General features: G+C 38.9%; 1 protein-coding gene across 1 annotated transcript in view; it reads left to right on the top strand.

Moving 5' to 3' along the window:
• urb1 (URB1 ribosome biogenesis homolog) overlaps positions 1 to 20,150 on the top strand; it is a 77,647-nt gene extending 57,497 nt beyond the window's left edge. The window contains exons 31-39 of the mRNA XM_033032592.1: positions 5,820 to 5,980; positions 8,509 to 8,620; positions 11,566 to 11,672; positions 12,560 to 12,703; positions 12,845 to 12,954; positions 13,731 to 13,886; positions 14,787 to 15,028; positions 16,803 to 17,387; positions 19,778 to 20,150. Coding sequence (XP_032888483.1) covers positions 5,820 to 5,980; positions 8,509 to 8,620; positions 11,566 to 11,672; positions 12,560 to 12,703; positions 12,845 to 12,954; positions 13,731 to 13,886; positions 14,787 to 15,028; positions 16,803 to 17,387; positions 19,778 to 19,983 — 1,823 coding nt within the window. The 3' untranslated portion in view covers positions 19,984 to 20,150. The remainder of the gene's footprint in view (positions 1 to 5,819; positions 5,981 to 8,508; positions 8,621 to 11,565; positions 11,673 to 12,559; positions 12,704 to 12,844; positions 12,955 to 13,730; positions 13,887 to 14,786; positions 15,029 to 16,802; positions 17,388 to 19,777) is intronic.
• The last annotated feature ends 242 nt before the right edge of the window (positions 20,151 to 20,392 follow it).

Here is a 20,392-nt window from a genome sequence, read left to right as displayed (position 1 = left end):
GCTGAGCATATTGTGGATACTCGATATAAAAATGAATCTCAATCATTTTGTTGTCACTGGATGTTGGATTGTTGATTGAAGATTACGAGACTGTGCTAAGAGCTAATGGATATTCCGCTAATTATTTAGTCAATACGTTCTGAAGAGTTGTCAAAGTATTGTACAAAAAATCATGTTAAAAGGAATGGAATATGTTTACATTTTGGCATCTGGTGTCAGGATTAGCATGCCACAAAAACATGTGTAAATGATGTGTCTCAATCACACATGAGGCGAGCATGTTCAGCTCCATTTGGAAATTTGTTCAATATAGCATCCTGTAACAGTCATAGCAACTTGACAATGATTTGGTAATATTTCTCCTCATTGATGTTACTTGACTTTCCAATATTCTGTAACATACCTCGACCTCACACACTTCATCTCCTTGGACCATGACCGCACAGACAAGCCCGAGGCCATTATCTCAAGCACCATCACTGGCTTCAACGCACGGCCCGATTCTATCCTCTCCCCAAATTCAACAAACCTGACTGTCCTGGCAGACCCATTGTTTCTGCTTGTTCTTGTCCCACCGAACTTTATCCACATACCTCGACTCCATCCTATCCCCCCCCAGGTCAAATCCCTCCCTGCCTATGTTCAAGACACCTCACACGCTCTTCGACTCCTTCATGACCTGTTTTCCAGGCCCCCACTCCCTCATCTTCACCATGGATGTCCAGTCACTCGACACCTCCATCCCCCACAAGGAGGATCTTAAATCCCTCCCTTCTTTACTCGACCGCAGAACCAACCAATCCCCATCTACTAATACTCTCCTCCGTCTGGTCCTTACCCTCAACAACTTTTCCTTTGATTCCTCCCATTTCCTCCGATTCCAAGGCATAGCTATGGGCACGTGCATGGGCTCCAGCTATGCCTGCGCCTTCTTAGGGTATGTCGCACAATCCTTGTTCGAGGCGTACCGTGGCCCTATCCCCGAACTCGACCTTCGCTACATTGACGACTGCATTGGTGCCACCTCCTGCACCCATGCAGAACTCACTGACCATCTATTTCACAACTAATTTCCATTTGACACTCAAATTCACCTGGACCATTTCCGACATCTCCCTACTATTTCTAGACCTCACCATCTCCATCGCAGGTAACAGATTACTGACCGACATCTACTACAAACCCACTGACTCCCATGGCTATCTGGACTACCCTTCTGCCCACCCTGCTTCCTGTAAGAATTCTATCCCCTACTCCCAATTCCTCCGTCTACGCCGCATCTACTCCCAGGTTGAGGTATTCCAAACCAGGGCATCGGAGATGTCCTCATTCTTTAGGGAACGGGGGTCCCCCTCTTCGACTATAGATGAGGCTCTCACCAGGGTCGTCTCTATATTCCGTAGCTCCGCTCTCACTCCCCATCCCCCACTCGTGACAAGAACAGTCTCCCTTGTCCTAGCCTTCCACCCTACCAGTCATCACATACAACACATATTCCTCCAAAATTTTCGCCACGGGATCCCACCACTGGCCACATCTTCCCCCATTTCTGTTTTCTGCAGAGACCATTCCCTCAGTAACTCCCTGGTCAATTCGTCCTTTGCTTTCCAAACCACTCCCTCCCCTGGTACTTTCCCTTGCAACCGCAGGAAATGCTACACTTGTCGCTTTAACTACCCCCTCGACTCCATCCAAAGATCCAAGCAATCTTTCCAGGTGAGGCAGAGGTTCACCTGCACCTCCTCCAACCTCATCTTTTACTGTTCCAGGTGTCAACTGCTTTACATCGGTGAGACCAAGCGCAGGCTTGGCGATCGCTTCGCCCAACACCTTCGCTCAGTTCGCAATAACCAATCTGATCTCCCGGTAGCTCAGCACTTCAATTCCCCCTCCCATTCAGAATCCGACCTTTCTGTCCTGGGCCTCCTACATGGCCAAAGTGAGTCCCACCGCAAATTGGAGGAGCAGCACCTCATATTTCACTTGGGTAATTTACACCCCAGCGGTATGAAAATTGACTTCTCCAATTTCAGGTACTCCTTGCTTTCTCCCTCCTTCCCCTCCCCAGCTCTCCCTCATACTACTGTCTCCGCCCATTCCTTTCATTTTTCCCCCTCCCCCGACATCAGTCTGAAGAAGGGTTTTGACCCAAAACATCGCCTATTCCTTCGCTCCATAGATACTGCCTCACCCGCAGAGTTTCTCCAGCATTTTTGCCTACCTTCCAATATTTTATATTTATTCCTATGTGTTCTATTCCAACACAATCCTCAATCCCCTTTGCTCTAATTATAATAGCCTCTTGTGTGATATTTTTGTATGGTGTTCTACAGAAAGTCCTCATGGGGATGTAGACAAACTGAGTGAATAAGCCAGATGACAGATGGAATACAATGTAGAAAAATGTGTTGTCATCCATTTTGGTAGAAAATAATTAGTATTTTTTTTGTGTCAGTATGAGGTTTGGGGATATGGGGATGTGAGAGGATGTTTTTACTGGTGGGAGAGTCTAGGACCAGAGGCCAAAGCCTCAGACTAAAAGGATGAACCTTTAGAAAGAAGATGAGGAATTTCTTTAGTCAGCAGGTGGTGAATTTGTGGAATTCATTGCTAGGGACTGCTGTGGAGGCCAAATCATTGGACATTTTAAGGCGGTGATTAATAGATTCTTGATTAGTATTCGTGTCAGGGGTTATAGGGAGAAGGCAGGAGAATGGGGTTGAGTGGGAAAGATAGGTCAGTCATGATTGAATGGCGGAGTAGACTTGACATGAATTATAACATGAACTTATGATGTATCCATTTTCGGCCTCAATCATTCTTAATTTGTTAAATCAAATAATTCCTCTGCTCATTCATAATAAATCTGTTTTGGGGAGGCTTCTGTGTTTTTCTGTAAATGTACACAACACATTTGATTTGTTTCTCTATCATGTTCTTATTCTGCAATACAATTCTTCCTGTCTTGTAAATGTAACGGACCAGCATCAACTTTTGCTATACCATAACTATTTATGTATCTGCAGAAGCTTTTTCAATCATTTTTCATGCTTCGGACAAGATTATTCTCATATCCTACGTGGAGAAGGGAAAACTACAATCTCTCCAGCCCAATTATACCAGATTAGTTCACTGAACCAAAAATAAAGAGGTATTTTTAAATCCTGTAGTGATTACTTCCTGTCCTTCACCAAATGCTCTGACTCATCAAAGTCCACACTCTGCAGATGCTGCACTAAATGGGCACTGCATATTGTGCTAAAAGAAGTTTAGTTTTGCGATACAGAGCGGAAACAGACCCTTCGGCCCACCGAGTCTGCGCGGACCTGCGAGCCAGCACACTAACACCTTCCTACACACACTAGGAACAATTTACAATTTTACCGAAACCAATTAACCTACAAACCTGTACGTCTTTAGAGTGTGGAAGGAAATGGAGCACCTGCAGAAAACCCACGCAGGTCACGGGGAGAAAGCACAAACTCTGTACAGACAGCACCTGTAGTCAGGCCCGACCCTGAGTCTCTGTCACTGTAATGCAGCAACTCTACCGCCGCACCACCCACAAATTTATATTTTCAGGTTCCACAACTTCAGTTAATCTGTTCCAACTTGTTGCCTAATTACTGAGAGATTATAAGGCTACTTGCTCATATCTAATAAAAATGACATTCAAAAGTTTGAGAAAATGTAATAGTAAAATAAAATTGAACAAAGAACTGTTTAAACCAAAATCCACCAAACTCACCAAAGTCTGAAGAAGGGTCTCGGCCCGAAACGTCACCCATACCTTCCCTCCAGAGATGCTGCCTGTCCCACTGAGTTACTCCAGCTTTTTGTGTCTATCACCAAAGTCTTTTCTCATTGGCGCTGTAATCCATGCAGCATGCAGGATCAGTTATATTTTTCCAAATAAGGATGATGTTACTTGAAGGTGAAGTTAATGTTGACAACACTAAACATGTTACCACGCTTTTGAAAAACGGCATGGAAGCCTTGAGAATTGCTACATCTGGTTGATCCTGTTGCTGGTAAATACTGCAGTCATGGTGCACCAGCAGTGGGGGGAGGGGGGGGGGAATGGGGGAGGATAGTTGGTGGGGTCCAACAATACAGGTAGCTTTATTCACTACGTTAGTAAGGTTCTTCAGTGTTGTTAGAATGGTGGTAGGTAGGTGGAAGGCATTTGATCACTTCTGCTTTGAGGGTGACAGAAAGGTGGGAATCAGGAGGCAAGTCACACACTTGAACGGGTTCCGCAGGCTGTTGTTCCTCAATCACAACTCGGCATTCATGCCAACATCCATTCCAAACTCATTGTCAAACTCGGAGAACTGGGTCTCTGCTCCTCCCTATGCAACTCGCTCTTTGGCAGACCTCAAACCTACAAGTTGCAAACAACACCTCCTCACTGACCATCAGCACACGGGCACCACAAGGATGTGCACTCATTCCCTTATGATAAGACAAAAGGGGTGAGATAAGGTTAGAAGATGTGTAAACTGTTAAATCAGAGGAAGAAATATAGGTAGGAAGGAACTGCAGATGTCTGAAAGATAGTTGCATGCAAAAACTAATAACATTCCAGCAATAACATTACTTAAAACAAGTATTGACTGAATGTTTTGTCCAGTGGTGAAATTAGATCAGAGCATGGGTGCCTTGTGATAATTTTCCTGACTTTGAAATGGATCTCTTCAAATTGCATTATCAATTTTATTCTTTTATTCTGCTCGAAATAAAGAATTAAATAAATAAATAAATAGATAAATAGATGGATAGTTGTGACTGTGGAGTTTTAGTTTAAATGTGTCTGCCTCAGAAGCTATTTTACGATGGACGATTATTACAGTGTATCAGAACACATTTTAGAGTTGTATCTGGTCTCCCGATAAAGCCTTCACAATAAATGCTATTTCAGTATTAAAGTAGAGTAAGAAAATTCTCTTTCAGTTTTTTTTTAACTGCAGATGCTAGAAATCAGAAATAAAAACAGGAAATGCTGGAAACACTCAGCAAGTTAGGCAGCATCTAGGGAAGCGAAACAGATAATGATTTAGGTTGAAGTTTAGAGAAAATGTCTTCAACCTGAAAACATAACTTGCTTTCCACAGAAAATGCCTAACATGATGAATGTTTGCAGCAGTTTCTGATTTTTTTTTTTACTCCATGTTTTCCATTAGTCCTACCAATGTGTTAGAGTCATAGTAATACAGTGTTGAAACAAGTCCTTCGGCCCAACTTGCCCACACCGGCCAACAATGTCCCAGCTCCACGAGTCCCATTTGCCTGCGCTTGGTCCATAACCCTCCAAACCTGTCCTTTCCATGTACTTGTCTAACTGTTTCTGAAACGATGGGATAGTCCCAGCCTCGACTACCACATCTGGCAGCTTGTTCCATACACCCACCTCCCTTTGTGTGAAAAGTTACTCCTCGGATTCCTATTAAATCTTTTCCCCTTCACCTTGAACCGATGTCCTCTGGTCATCGATTCCCCTACTCTGTGCAAAAGACTCTACCCGATCTATTCCTTTCATGATTTTGTATACCTCTATAGGATCTCCCCTCATTCTCCTGCGCTCCATGGAATAGAGACCCAGCCTACTCAGACCCAGTCTTCTCCAATTTAAACCCAATAGTTGATCACTCTTTAGTATGGTAGGTCATTTTGTGGAGTTTTGTACTGACATTACAACACCTCTAGAGAATAATAGTGACTATGCTTGAAATTAATTCTTTGTTTTTGAAGCACTGTGGAATACTTCACAATCTCTGGGGTCAGCTAAATTAATATGTCAATAATGTTTATTTCTGTAGAGAGTGTGGTTGACTGCTACAAGTTTGTGGACGTTAATGCTTTTGGATTAACTGTGGCATCGCTTAGCAGCTATGATCCTAAAATAAGAGCTGCTGCTTATCACATACTGGGCAATTACCACATGCATCTGGAGGCTGCTCATTTTAAAGAAAAACGGCAAGTAAGTGGAATATAATTTGCAACAAATCTTTACAAGCAAGTGGAAATCTCCTAGATTAATGTATTGAGTCCATTCCTCACAAATTTTCAACCCATTGTCGACCTTATCTTCTAGGTCCAGGAATGAACTGTTAACATAATTATTCAGTTTTTAAAAAGGAATGCTTCTCTTGGATTTTTGATTCCCAAAATGAACTAATGTAGACACTTTCTGTAAATCATGCGCTAAGGGATCAAAAATACCAAACGATCTTTTAAAATCTCACTTCACGGATCTCTAATAAAATGATAAATCTTTGCAACATTCAGATCAAGACTCAGAATTAGGAAAATCATTGCTGATTAATAGAAGCCTTCTTTCTGAAATAGAAGGTTGCTAAATCTAGGTAAATCTAAAGTTTCTTTAAATTTCCTCTGAGTTAAATCTGAAGAAGGGCCCAGACCCAAAACATCGCCTATCCATGTTCTCCAGAGATCTGCCTGATCTGTGTTACTCCAGCACTTTAGGTCTTTTTTTGTAAACTAGCATCTGCAGTTCCTGTGTCTCCATATATTTGTATCTTTTCCTCTCTCTGCCTTTACACTTCCACATTACAAGTTTCCATGGGAAAATCAGAAAGATCTAAGCTACCATGACCTGGTATGTCATTAGCAATATGCTAACACTCAATCCAGTGGTCAGTTGTAAACATTGAACATTTTCAAATGTTCATTACTGTCAGCGAACTTATTCAATTCTTGGCGCATATCTGACCGCTACTATTATAACCATGGGATGTTCTAGAAAAAGGAAATTCTTTCGAGAATCGTATTTCAGAGTATGCTTTGGGGTCTCTAAATCAATTCCTACTTTAATTTGAATATGTCATTCACCACCAGGCCATGAAGAGGAAAAATACTCCCATTGGAAAATCAGTCAGAATAGGACTTCAAGCTGGCACTAATTGTGAAAGATAAGAACCAAGGAAATTAAAAGGAGGAGAGAAAAAAAAAATCATGGTCCAATTTGTTTACATTCTGTTGTCCATTGAGCCATTTGCTTCAATAATGATGGTGTTTTTGTTTGATCATGTGAATTAATCTCTTCTAATTAGTTTATTAGTTTACAGCAGGAAGAAAATACTAGTATTAAATGTTTTTAGAAACAAAAGATTAAAAGTCAGCAATTTCTTCCAAGCAAATATGTCTCCACTACCTTTTCTGCAGTAAAACAACCTAATTTCCATTTAATTTTATTCATTGTAATTGTTTCCACAATTGAATCTGTTCCATAGATTGAATATTTGTTCCTTGAAATATTCTCTCCCAAGCTTAGTTTTAAATTTACCCTTGTAGCCACAAAAGCTACATGTTGCTTCTTTTCCACTGAACAAAGTGAAATAGCTGTCATGTTTACATTACCGGTGTAAAGATACATCTTCTAGATGCGCTGGGACGCATCCTCAGTGATGTGACCGTGGGTCATCGGGTGTTTCGGGTCTCACAACATCAGACACCCTCGCCCAGGCGACCCAGCCGGGGTTGATCAAGCCCCGACTTGCGTCCGAGCAGCAACCGCCCACGGATCAGCCCTCTTAATCCAAAGCCACCTAGTGGCTTTCTCTGCAGCTTCGCTTGCGGATTGAATGGCCCTCTTCTTTGCTAGCCCCGTAATGCCCAACTGGTTGAGGACTTTGCAGAGTGAGGGTCCTGCAAAGCCTCTACAGCCCACCTCTATGGGCTCATAGTATGTCTTCCAGCCACTGTCCTGGCACATCTCCACCAGTTCCTGGTACTTTGTGCGTTTCCTCTCGTTAGACTCTTAATACGCTCTTCCCAGGGCACAGTCAGCTCCAGAATGATCACATCGGAGGTGATGAACATGTCTGGCCGAAGTGATGTTGCTGTGATTTGCTATCGACGTGCAGCTGCCAGTCAGTGGCTAAGTAGAGGAGGCCCGTCCTTGCTTTTGGTTGTGGTCGAGGCTTCTCTCCAGCTTTGACAAAAGTGATTGATTTCTTTGGGGCGTGGCTAATCCACTTTAGAACCATAAAAACAAATAATCATATTACCTTTCAAACTTGTTTTTAATGCCAGTTTGTTTAATTGTTAGTGGAATTCCCCACCAGTTTTTCAACCTTTTCATTTTCTTCCATACCTTTTCAGTAGGTTTTAATCTCTCTGCATACCTTAACAATCAGAACTGTGTACAATATTAATATATAAATAGTTTATGACGGAAACACGACAGGAAATGTGGTCTCACCAATGGTTTAAAGTGTCACAGTGCTACCTCATTATTTTTTTTTTTGCGATATCAACCTTTTCTATACACAGTAACTTTTTTGTGTTACTATCACTAAACTGGTTTTAATTTATTAATCATTCATGACTCTCTGATTCCTTTCATGTTCTAGTTCATTATTTTCTCTGCATTTCTGTAATTGGGCTTATGGTTTTGCATTCAGCCAAAACTGAGTGCCTAACCTTCAAATATTATCCTGCAAATTTATAATGATGGATGATTTCTCTTTTCTCTCTGCTGTCTAGCTACTGTATCTGTTGGATGTTGTAAAGAATGGGATCCGGCAGCCTAATGTCAGGTTAACCTTTTGCTTGGTCTTTTATATTGCTAAAGTTGCACAACAGATGCTGAAACCAGGTTTGTGAAACTAAAGCTTTCAATTTTCTGCTGTTTATTAGTGTGTGTGATAATATGCCCACTCCCAAGTCAGTAAATGATATGGGACTGGTGTGCATTGAGGCAGAACTAAAATATTTTCCACTTTCACTATGAGGGAAGGTCTCCAAATAGTACTTTACATAAATGATGTTGTGAAGATCTCATAGGGCCAAACTATGTTTGCTTCTGACCTCAGTCTCTGCACATTAAAATGCTGATCATAGCCGAAATAGAGGTCAAATACGGTCATATCTGAGTGCCTATTAAGTTCAGTGGGAGAGCACTAAGGTGCTAAGCTAATTGGGACTTTGATGCTATTGTATGCTTGTGTAGATGTCCAAAAATTCCTGGCTCTCAATGTATGAAAATGCTGGTGGATTTGCCAGGAATTAGCTGCCCAAAATATTTCCATTGTCAAAATTCATCAGTAACATATATTTTGTAAATCCTTCATTAAGGATTGGTACCTTTTCAAATCCCTGTTGATCAGAATTCTGAGCAGATATTTACCGAATTTAACAAACAGTTTACACAGTTTGCACAATACACAACTGCAGCCATGCGAGGTAGAAACAAAATAGAGCATGGAAAAAAATATCAACAAATATTAAATTTGGCCTAAACAAAATACTGCAGAAGCTCAGTTCATTGACCTGAAAACATTATGTTCTGCTGTAAAGTAATTGGGCTGTTTTCTCTCTATATAGGTTTGCCTAACCTCCTGAATATTTTCAACATTTCTGTCTTCTAATACTTTATTTTATTTTATTAGAATCAATCTTTGCAATCTAATAAAAGTTCACTGACAATCTCGTAAAAGGTCAGAGGCAAAATTGAAATATTTAAGAATTCAAGCGTTCTTTGCAAATAGTGGGGATTTTTGCAAATTATTTAGATGGCATTCAAACAAGGCCCAATCATTGAAGGAAATCTTTTTTAAACAACTGCACACTCAATACAGTGTTGTTTTATTACCCCTAGAGGTTCAAATTCAGCAATATTTACAGGCACGTTCATTTAGCTAAATTTATAAATTGGTAACCTCTGCAATATGTTATGTGGTATAATTCTCAATATTAGTTCCATTGCCATCTGTGCAAGTTCTTAAGGAGAAGGCTGTCCTTCAAGTGTGCTTTAACTGATTATTAATAACTTGTTCTACAAAATTTTCTATTTTAATCTCGTATAAGACATGATCCTGAAAGTAATGAAAAGTATAAATTTAATTTAACAATCTCACATCTATGCTATTCAAACTTCATTGATCACCTTCTACAAACAACTTTCCCAATAGTTTCAATAGAGTTGGAATCTATAATATTTCACTGGGGTATCTTCATCCACATCTTGCATCTCCCATTTCTCTATGTTCCCTTTCATTAATAGTATTTGGTTGAAATCTGTCCAAATGTCATGGCTGGCCCTTTAAAGATGTACTTGTTTAGTTTCATGCATCCACTTTCAGCATATCCCTGTAATTGGTATGGTGATATATATATATGTATATTCATTCAATTTTTTGAAAAATACCATGGTATCTGCTTTGACTACTCAAAATATAGAATCTAAATTATAACATTCTGCAGTGTGAAACCATTCACATCACTTCCTCGGTTCTCTTAGCAAATATCTTAAATCTCTCTTCTGGTTATCAATTCTCCCAGTAGTGAAACAGTTACTACATCTGTATCCCATAGAAATAGCTCAGAATTGTCATTGTTTAGTGTAGTTGAGTTTAGATTAGAGATACAGTGTGGAAATAGGTCCTTTGGCCTATGGCCCAGCAAGTCCTCATTTGTATTCAGACTTGTAGTCTTGAATAATTCATATTAAATTATAGTCCATAAAATCATTTTTTTATGATTTTAATATTTTGGAAATGCACTAAATGAGGGGTTTGGGGGCAGACAATTAGTCAATGCCCATAGACTGTAAAAGCTTTGCATAATTACATGTCAAAATGTAAAAAATAAATGCTTGAAAACCAATAATGTGTACCTTGTCTGCTACAATGGTTATTCATGTAGCAATTATATTGCATTCAAATAAAATTGAAAATACAAATATGACCTTGGGTTGTCTGCTCACTACTGGCCTGGTAGAACAATGTTGCTGTACTGAGGGATAACCAAGTCTATCCCCCATAGCTGGCAGCTGATTTACATTCTCTGGCTGGGTGACTAGGTCCAGTGTCACCCTTGCAGACACTTTGCTGATAGCAACATTCTACCAGGACTCGGGTCCGGTCCCCAGGGAGGGAAGACGGAGCGGCTTTCCGCCGGGGCAGCAGGGACAGTGGAGTTGGCCGAGCAAAGCCACTCTCGTAGCGACTGCTCCGCTGAACCTGCCACGCCTTCGACCGTGGAAATGTGTGAAGTGGGAAGCGGCTGTAAAAGGACAACGCCGCTGGGGGGGGGGGGGGGAGTTCCTTTCCACAACGTGTGGGGAGTCTGGCCCGGGTCAGTATTTTTAAGTGATTCTTGAAACATACAATGTGCCTAATTCCACTTGTTTTCCATTGTCGCCATATTAAGTACAGTTAACCATTTACATTTTGTGAGTAATCACCGCTGTGTAAACACAGTTGTACTAATTGTCTGCCACAAACCTTGGTCCTCAACATAAATGTCAATGTTATTCTAAATATTTTGTAAGGAATCTCATACTCGTGTATCTTCAGCTTTCAAAAATTATTTTATTAAATTCACTTTAAAGCAATTTCAAATACTGAAAGTGTCTTTAAAACTGGAATAAAGTTCAACAAAACAATCATCATTTATTAAAGATAACTTAGTTTGCTATTAAAGAGGAAAAATCAAATCCAGGAGTAAGTGTTAAGTTTAAAAGTTAACTTTTCTATTTTCAATATTGTTTTTTCTTGTGAAAATAAAATTGTGTTTTTATTTTCTTTCATTTCCCAATAGAGGAGCACATGTATATGAAGATTAATCATTTCCTTCTGACACATCAATATTTGGACTTAAAGAAAGTGCCTGGGTTTTTTAAACTTTTCTACAGCTTTAATATGGAGGTAAAATTATTTTACTTTTTCTAAATAAGCATTCAAAAAAATTGACAAAACCTTTCTGCAAATGTATTAAGTAGCGTGGCAATGTGTCATACATGTATAGAAAATCTCTGATTCAATTCCTTTAAATCAGATGAGAATCAATGTTTAAAGAAAGATAAATCATGGGTGTTATTCTTATGTCATATAATAATTCATCCGGATGTATGTATTTAGCAATGGCTATTGGAAGAGTAAGAGATTGAACTTGCATGTATATCCTATGTCCCACTCCTGTCATTGAGAAGGTATAGGCATCTGAAAATTGTGACCTCCAGGTTCAGGAATAACTTCTTCCCAACAACCATCAGGGTCTTGAACATGCTGAAACACAAACTAAACTATGAACTGCGAATTGTCCTGGTTGAACTTGAGATTTGTGGCTTTTTTTGGGCTAATATTGGGTTTCTCCATTTTTAATCAATCGAACTTTTCTTTTGTTTATTATGTTATCTATTAGTGCCGTGTTTAAAGACCTGTTTTTTAATGACCTGTTATGCTGCTGCAAGTAAGAATTTCATTGTTCCGTTTTTGGTACATACGACAATTAAACACTCATGACATAGGAAATGCATCCACTAAAACTTATTAGCAAAGCCTATTTGTAAAGAGTGACTTCCAAGTTTATTTCCCATTATATTTGAAACCACGCAGAATTATTAATGATTATAACCATGAATTACACATACTGGCCAAATCAAAAAGTAGAAGTTTCCATTTTCAGTGTTTGATACAATAGGGGTGTACTAGCTATTGAGCCAGCAAAGCGATCTAAATGACCTCCTATATCTAAACCTCCACAGTGGAAAGTGTGATTGCACCTTTCATCCCATATTTGTGTTATTTTACAGCATAGGATTGAACGTGAATGGATTCTCGACCTCCTTGTCAATAGTTTAAAGGACAAGCATTGCTTCGAGCTTTGCGACCATCAGAAAATAATCCATGTCCTTTTAGGCTTTTTTAACAGCCCATTGTGCGATGAGACAGCAGAGGTAAGATGTTGTTTTCTCTTGGAACTATAATAGCTAAAATAGGTAACATTTGACTTCACAGTGTACTGCAACATGAGGAAGTAATTGTTATATTTTGCTTTGTGTTTAAATGTCTCTTACTTTGTTTTTGTTTTTTTAAAGCATCAGATTATCCAGATTTTATTACGTGCAGCACACATCCCAAAAGCAGCGTATCAGCTGATCAGAGACCACAACCTACTGACTTGGACATTGCACATTTTACAGAGAAGGTATGTTCATACTCTACAGCAACAGCAAACAGCTCTAACTTTTGAAAAGATACATTTTAATAAACTCGAAAAATAATTTGTCAGGCTTTAAATTGTTGAACTGATATATTTTTAAAGCATTGCTCTGTGAAAGTCTGTGTTTCACTTTTATACACCATTTGCATTGGTTCCATTTGCATTTCACGCTGCCTCGGCAAGGCCACCAGCACAATCAAAGATGACTTGCCCCAGTCACTTCATCTTCTCCCCTCTCCCATCAGGCAAGAGGTACAAAAGTGTGAACAGGCACACCTCCAGGTTCAGGGACAGTTTCTCCCCAGCTGTTATCAGGCTCCTGAATCATCCTGTTAACAACTAGAGAGCTGTCCAGAGCTACTATCTACCTCACTGAAGACCCTCGGACTACGTTTAATCGGACTTTACTGGATTTATCTTGCACTAAATGTTATTCCCTTTATTATGCTCTGGATGGCTCGATTGTAATCATTCTCCTGACTGGTTAGCACGCAACAAAAGCTATTCACTGTACACGGTTCAATAAATTAAATTATATACTAATATGTAACATTTGATCTTATAAACAGCTGTGTGAGAACTACACATGATATACTTCTGAGATTTGTTATCCTTGTAGTGAGAGTTAGCCATTGCATTCATTGGTTTACATTACTTTAATAAATTGTTTATCAAACATGTTGATTTTATATGTGAAGTTTGCACTGTCAGTAATTATCTTTTGGATATTATTGGAACTGATTTGGATTTTCTTTTCCCAGGGTTTTAGAAAACAGACTGATGTCTGACTTAATATCTCTCCTCCACACCTTGTGGCTCACTAACCTGGGAAACAAAGAAATGACTCGGACGTTTCTACCTTTTCTGTTTATAAATGAATTTCTGTTTGTTCTGACTATTCTGGTACAACATATTTGGTAAGAACTGTGTGTTATTTAATGGCGTTCTGCTGAAAGTTTATTACTGATGTAATGGTTGTGTTTACCCACCATTTTGCTTGTTGAGACATTTGAAACCATTATGGTTATGCAACAAAATCTAAGCAACGAACATATATTGAATGAATAGCCAACCTATTTTAAAGTGATATTTTTTGAGAGATGGATGTTTGCATTATTGTAGAAGATTTCTTGTTTGTCAATGATGACAGGGGATCTTCAGTATTCAAACAGAAATCCATCTAGCATCATGTCTAGATGGATTATTTCCAACCGTGAGGAGCTGCTTCGATGTACCATCAGCATGTAAAACAAGCTTCATATGATTAAGCCTTTGTGAGTGTTTGGTCAATGGAAGAGAATAAAAGGAAATGGAGCATGCTTCCACCCAAATTATTTGTTAAAATGTAGCAGGGCAGTTTGTGTTTCTTTTGTTGACGGGACACCTAGTTATAGTCATACAGCATGGAAACAAGCCCTGCGACCCAATTTGCCCACACTGGCCAACATGTCCCAGCTACACTTGTCCTACACTTGTCGACCATGTCCCTCTAAATCTGTCCTATCCATGTACCAACGTTTCTAAAACATTGTGAGAGTACCTACCTCAGCTACCTCCTGAAAAAATTTACCCTCAGGTTGCTATTAAATCTTTTCCCCTTCACCTTAAACCTATGCCCCCTGGTTCATGATTCTCTGGTTCCTGGCCATTCTACTCAGTGAGAAGATTCCAAAATGTTCACAAATCTCCAGTAGCATGTTATGATCTGACTCCAGCCAGAATATCACAAGGAAGGTAGAATAACAAGTCAGAAGGGGATTTGTTCATCTCCATTCAGTATATTAACTAATACCCCAATGTGCTTCTCTTTTGGGCAGGATAAAAATGGAGAACAGAACATTTTCCAGATTTTTGCATACTTTGGGTTCTGTTTTACAACACCGTGCAGGTGCTTTTGACGACTACAAAGAGAAAGGATGGATTGCCCTAAATGAAAAAGTTGTGAGCCACACGGAGATATTGCTATTATTACATAAGTGGAGTGTTGTCGGAGGTGAATCCCAAACACAGGAGCTCTTACAAAATCTGGCCCACAAATACAACATCAAGGAATTGCAAAGTAAGTTATTACTTTTCCCTGTGTTCCTCAAACCTGAAACATTAACTCGTTTGACCTGCGCTGCAAAGTGCAAAATCCTAGCCCGCCCAACCTCCCCATGTTGCTCAGCTTCTTTAGTTTTGACTACATACTTGTAAATCATCTTTGCACTCCTTCCTTCTTAATTACATCCTTCCTATAGCAGGATGACCAAAACTGAATGAGGTGCTCCGGGTTTGGCCTCACCAACGTCTTGTACAACTGTAGCACAACATTCCAACTTCTACGGTAGACAAAAACGCTGGAGAAACTCAGCGGGTGCGGCAGCATCTATATTTCCTTCGCTCTATAGATGCTGCCGCACCCGCTGAGTTTCTCCAGCATTTTTGTCTACCTTCGATTTTCCAACATCTGCAGTTCCTTCTTAAACATTCCAACTTCTACACTCAATTCCCTGATTGATGAAGGCCAATGTACCAAACCTACCTGCATTTAAAGAAAGTCTTCAGGAAAGGGCATCTAAATCAGTTGATATTAAAGAATTGATTGATTATAAATTATAATCTGCTGGGACAGGGTGGTACAGTAGCACACCTGACAGAACTGCTGCCTCACAGCTCCAGAGACCCAGATTCAATCCCAACCTCCTGTGTCATCAGTGTGGTGTTTGCTAGTTTACCCTCTGACTGTGCAATTCCTCCAATTGCTCCAGTTTCCTCCCACATCCCAATGCACAGTTGACAAGTTAATTGACCACCATATATTGCCCCGATATGTATGTTGGAGAGATGATGAGCATACGCAGAGAAGAAAATGTATAAGTGGGTGTTCAATGAGGGTGCAGTCTTGATGGGCCAAAATTCTTCCTGTATTACTCAGTATACTTATATATTTTTTACTTTCTTTTTTTGTTTTCGTGTAGCTGTCATGGAATATTCAGCCTTTGTCAGTTTATGATTTGGGTACTATAGGAATAGATAGTTTGTTGCACTGTAGCACAATGGAGATAATTTACCACATTGATATATTGTTAACATTATACTGGTTTCATTATGATAAATTTCTAGCACTTTTGCAATTTGTATTCCAGTTTTATTATATGTGCTGAAAATGCATTTACATGCAGAAATAGTTCCTCCGATCAGTTTTATTAATGAGCATAAGCTGCTGATAACCGTTTATAGTTATGATATTAGCTTAGACAGGGCGGCACGGTGGCGCAGCGGTAGAGTTGCTGTCTTACAGCACTTGCAGCGCCGGAGCCCCGTGTTCGATCCCAACTATAGGTGCTGTATGTACGGAGTTTATACGATCTCCCCATTACCGCGTGGGTTTTCTCCGAAATCTTAGGTTTCCTCCACACTCCAAAGACGTACAGGTATATAGGTTAATTGGTGGTGTATGCATAAATTGGCCTTAGTAGTAGGAAAGTGTTAATGTAAGGGGGTCGCTGGTCGGTGCGGACTCGGTGGGCCGGAGGGCCTATTTCCGCGCTGTATCTCCGAACTAAACTAAACTGAGCAGCCACTAGCTCTGCTGAAATATCCAGCAATAAATTACATTTCTTCTTTGTATTAACATCATAATAAATAATAGTTTTTCAAAGGCTTCCGGTTGCTCAAAAGAAAGGAGAAAAATTACAGAGTTTTTAAACATGCTAAGCTATTGGAGGCAACATAAAGCATTAATCTATTTGGATGACTATCACAAATATTTAAATGGGTTGCTTGTACCCACATAAATTGTGTCTTGTATGCTACTACTTACTGATTTTACCTTTAATGAATCTTTACAGCAGTTATTAAAGAGAAGACTAAAGCTAAAGGACTTGGTTGGGGAATGACTCGGTTTGGCAGAAGGAAGAGAGGGAAGATGCAAGAAGATACAGAAAATGAAGAAGAAGAATCTTGTTTGGAGGAATGTAAAATTTCACTGAGGTCCATATTTAGTAACTGGGATGCAGAAATCACAGTTGAAACTATCGACCCTCAAGAAAGTAAAGAGGATGTGGAATGTGCTGTTAAAGCAACCGTATGCATTGTAGCTCAATGGGTTATCAAGTCAGCAATTGAAAATCCAATTAGTGACTCTCAGATGTTCTCGTTGTTGGGATGGCTTCAGAAAAATCTCCTGCCTCCTGGCACTGTGGCTCGAGAACTTATGAGAGACACTATATTCCGGCGTCATCTACTACAGCTTTACTGTAGAGTCACTAACAATGAAAATGAAGATGGCTTGATAGAAAACCATTTGCACATCTTCACCTGTATCATGCTTCAGCTGCTGGAGGGCCAAGGCTTAGGGGACAACTGTATCTACAAGAGTGTTATCAAACCAGTCTGTCTTCCTGCGTTAAAAGGACAGGATGATGAAAGGAAAGGTAAATATATATTCTTCCCTCAGCCTTTTACCAAGTTCTTTGCTGTGTTTTCAAAGTTAGAAAGAAGTCCGGAGATGATTTAAACTTCCCTTTAATGTTATTTTTTCCATATCCAGTTACAGTCATTCATTATTGTAAAATATTTTATTGCAGCTTAGCAACGGTATTGATGTTAGAACATTGTACAGCACAAGAACAGGTCCTTCGGCCCACAATGTCTGTGCCGAACAGGATGACAAACCCATCTTTGATCTATCTGCGCATAATCCCTATCCCTCCATTCCATGTATATCTATGTGCCTATCCAAAAATCACGTTATTGGCTGCTGTGTCTCTTGCTCCCTGTGCTTGTTAAAACCCAAAAAGCCAATTTAAATCCACAGTACCATGGATTTGTTTTCCCTTTATGAAAGCATTTTGATGTCGGTATTTTAAATAATATCAATATTGCTTTTTGAAAAGTTCCTTATTATCTTCAGATATTTGATTTATTGCTTCCAACCTACTGGCTGAAACTAATGAAACCTGAAGTGGATCGAGTTGTTTGAATGAAATTAGGGTTTTTAATTTAAGTCATTATTTCCAGGGTATAAAAAACAAATTTCCTGCTGATCAAAAATTGAATCCGATGAGTTCTTTGGAATTCATTTGCACATTTAATTTTAATTCCTTTTTATGCTATTTTTTTAAAAACTGATTTATTCTTCCTTGAGTTATTTTTCTTCTGATAATAATCTGATGCTATTAATTATTATTGTACAGTATGAACAGATGTGGTTGATAGCACATTTTTTAAACACGTTTAATTTCCTGCATGTTGATTCACTGGGTTGAAATTGTACACAAAAAAATGACACAGATATGTTAACCAATTCCTTATCACAGAAAATTAAATTTTTGAAGTTTAAAAAAAAAAAGGTAATATTGTAAGTTTAAGAATCATTGCTATAACATATAGTTGTGTTTCCTGATTATCTGAAACTGTAGCAAACCAACATCTACTGTATTGTTTAAAAATCAAGAGCTCATTTACATGTTCTAGCTTTCACCTATGATGTTTCCACAATTACCAAGATAAAGCATTCTTTCTTTAACATGTATCACCTGCAATTTAGATTTAATGTAGTGTTTGAAGCCAATATTATTGAGGGTTTACTGTTCCTTGCTTATTGGTATTAGCAGTCAAGTTAATGATTAATCTTGCTTGCTATCCATCTTTTTCCTAAGTGTACTTTCTGCAGTGCCGATGGTCAATTTTTCCATAATTCCTCATCACCACAGCCATCCAGTAAGGATCCCAAAGCCTTGCATCTGATCATTTTCCTGACTTATTGACAGTGACACTTTTGAACTGCTGTTTCATGCCTGATGATTGGATAAATTAAAAAATAAAATATTAAAATAACAATGAAAGCACGCACAACAGATTCAGGACAACTTCTTCCCTCCATTATCTGACTTCTGAACGATCCTTCCATAAGCTAGGGTGCTGTCCAAATCGCCTCTACCCAATTGCAGACATTGGACTTTGTCTAAGGAACTGATCTGCCACAATGTCGAGAAGTGCATCCTGCACTCTGTCTTCCTCTTTGCTCCATCTATTGTACTTGAATCAGACGTAATTAGGACAGTATATCTGATTTGTTAGGATAGCATGCAAAACAAAGCTTTTCACTTTATCCTGCTACACTGCGTTAGTAATAAACCAAAACCTAAATCAATTCAAAATTATTTAAATTGTCAAAAATTGAATATCGATATATTATTGCATCCACTTTATATAATTAAAAATACCAAAATTATATAAAATAAAGATTAAAAAACAAACCACTCCTATGCGTAGTTTTTCATAACTCCAGCTCTTCTTGCCATTAAGTTGAGGGGGGCAAAAAACAACGTACCTGCAACTTCTCAGCCTTGGATGTCTTTCATATTGCCATATTCATCAGATATTTATTCTCCTTTTTTAGACGGACACTTTTTAAAATATGTTTCATATACAACCAATTTCCTCCCAAAAGTAATACATTACCTATATATTTAAATAAGGAAATGCATTTCATTAACTTAAATCAAATAGATGGATGAGGTAACATGTTATATTTAAGAGGCATTAAGGGCACCAGGGAGTGTATCCCTAATCTGTACAGTGGCAGAGAACAGTAAATCAGATGAGTTGCTCATGAACATCTCTGTGCAAGGCACCTATTTTAACAATGTTCTCTTTATGTGATGCTTTTAACATGGCAAGTGCCATGAAGACATGACTACAAAACGCAACACATGCCACAAGTAAAAAAGGGTATAAAAAGATCATATGTAAAATTCAATTTGCTCTGTTATATGCAGCTGATATTTTAAAAACTATATAATTCTGTCTTCTCTCACAGCTGCAACGTTGCTTCTTCTCTCTGATTATTTGTGGGACTTGTGGCTTGGAGGTCAGAAGCCTCAGCTCTTCCTGTCTCATGTAAACCTGATCCTAGAAGCTGAGGAAACATCAAGGTTTGGCAAGAGTCTGAAAGAAAAGCAGAAGCCATCTAGTGCCATTGTCTCTCTCTGTAAAGATATCCAGATTCTTATTGAAAGACAGTAGGTGGAAAAACTGTCGCTTTTAATTGTGCCTTCAAATTCAATTTTTATTTGCCAGAGATTTATTAAAATTTGAAAAATGTATGATCACGTAATTGAATATTCTCAGCATTGTCAATTCTTACAGTATGTCATTCTGTCAACATTGAAAATATATTAAAATGTTTTTAATAAATTGTTCTTTCTTTATAAATACTAGTTATTTTGCAAATGAATAATGACCTTACTTTTAAAATAAGATGGGTCGTGACCCAAAATGTCACATTCCTTCTCTCCAGAGATGCTGCCTGACTCACTGTTACTCCAGCATTTTGTGTCTTAAATTGCAAATACTTGGACAGTGAAATAGTACAATACTGTCATTTAATTAGGTGTAGGAGGCATAATGTAAATGTTACATACAAATAACAGTA

The sequence above is a fragment of the Amblyraja radiata genome, chromosome 14 (assembly GCF_010909765.2).
Source record: "Amblyraja radiata isolate CabotCenter1 chromosome 14, sAmbRad1.1.pri, whole genome shotgun sequence".
In the NCBI taxonomy this organism is placed as follows: domain Eukaryota; kingdom Metazoa; phylum Chordata; class Chondrichthyes; order Rajiformes; family Rajidae; genus Amblyraja; species Amblyraja radiata.
Note: the sequence above shows the minus strand (reverse complement) of the source record. Positions and strands in the feature narration are given on the sequence as shown.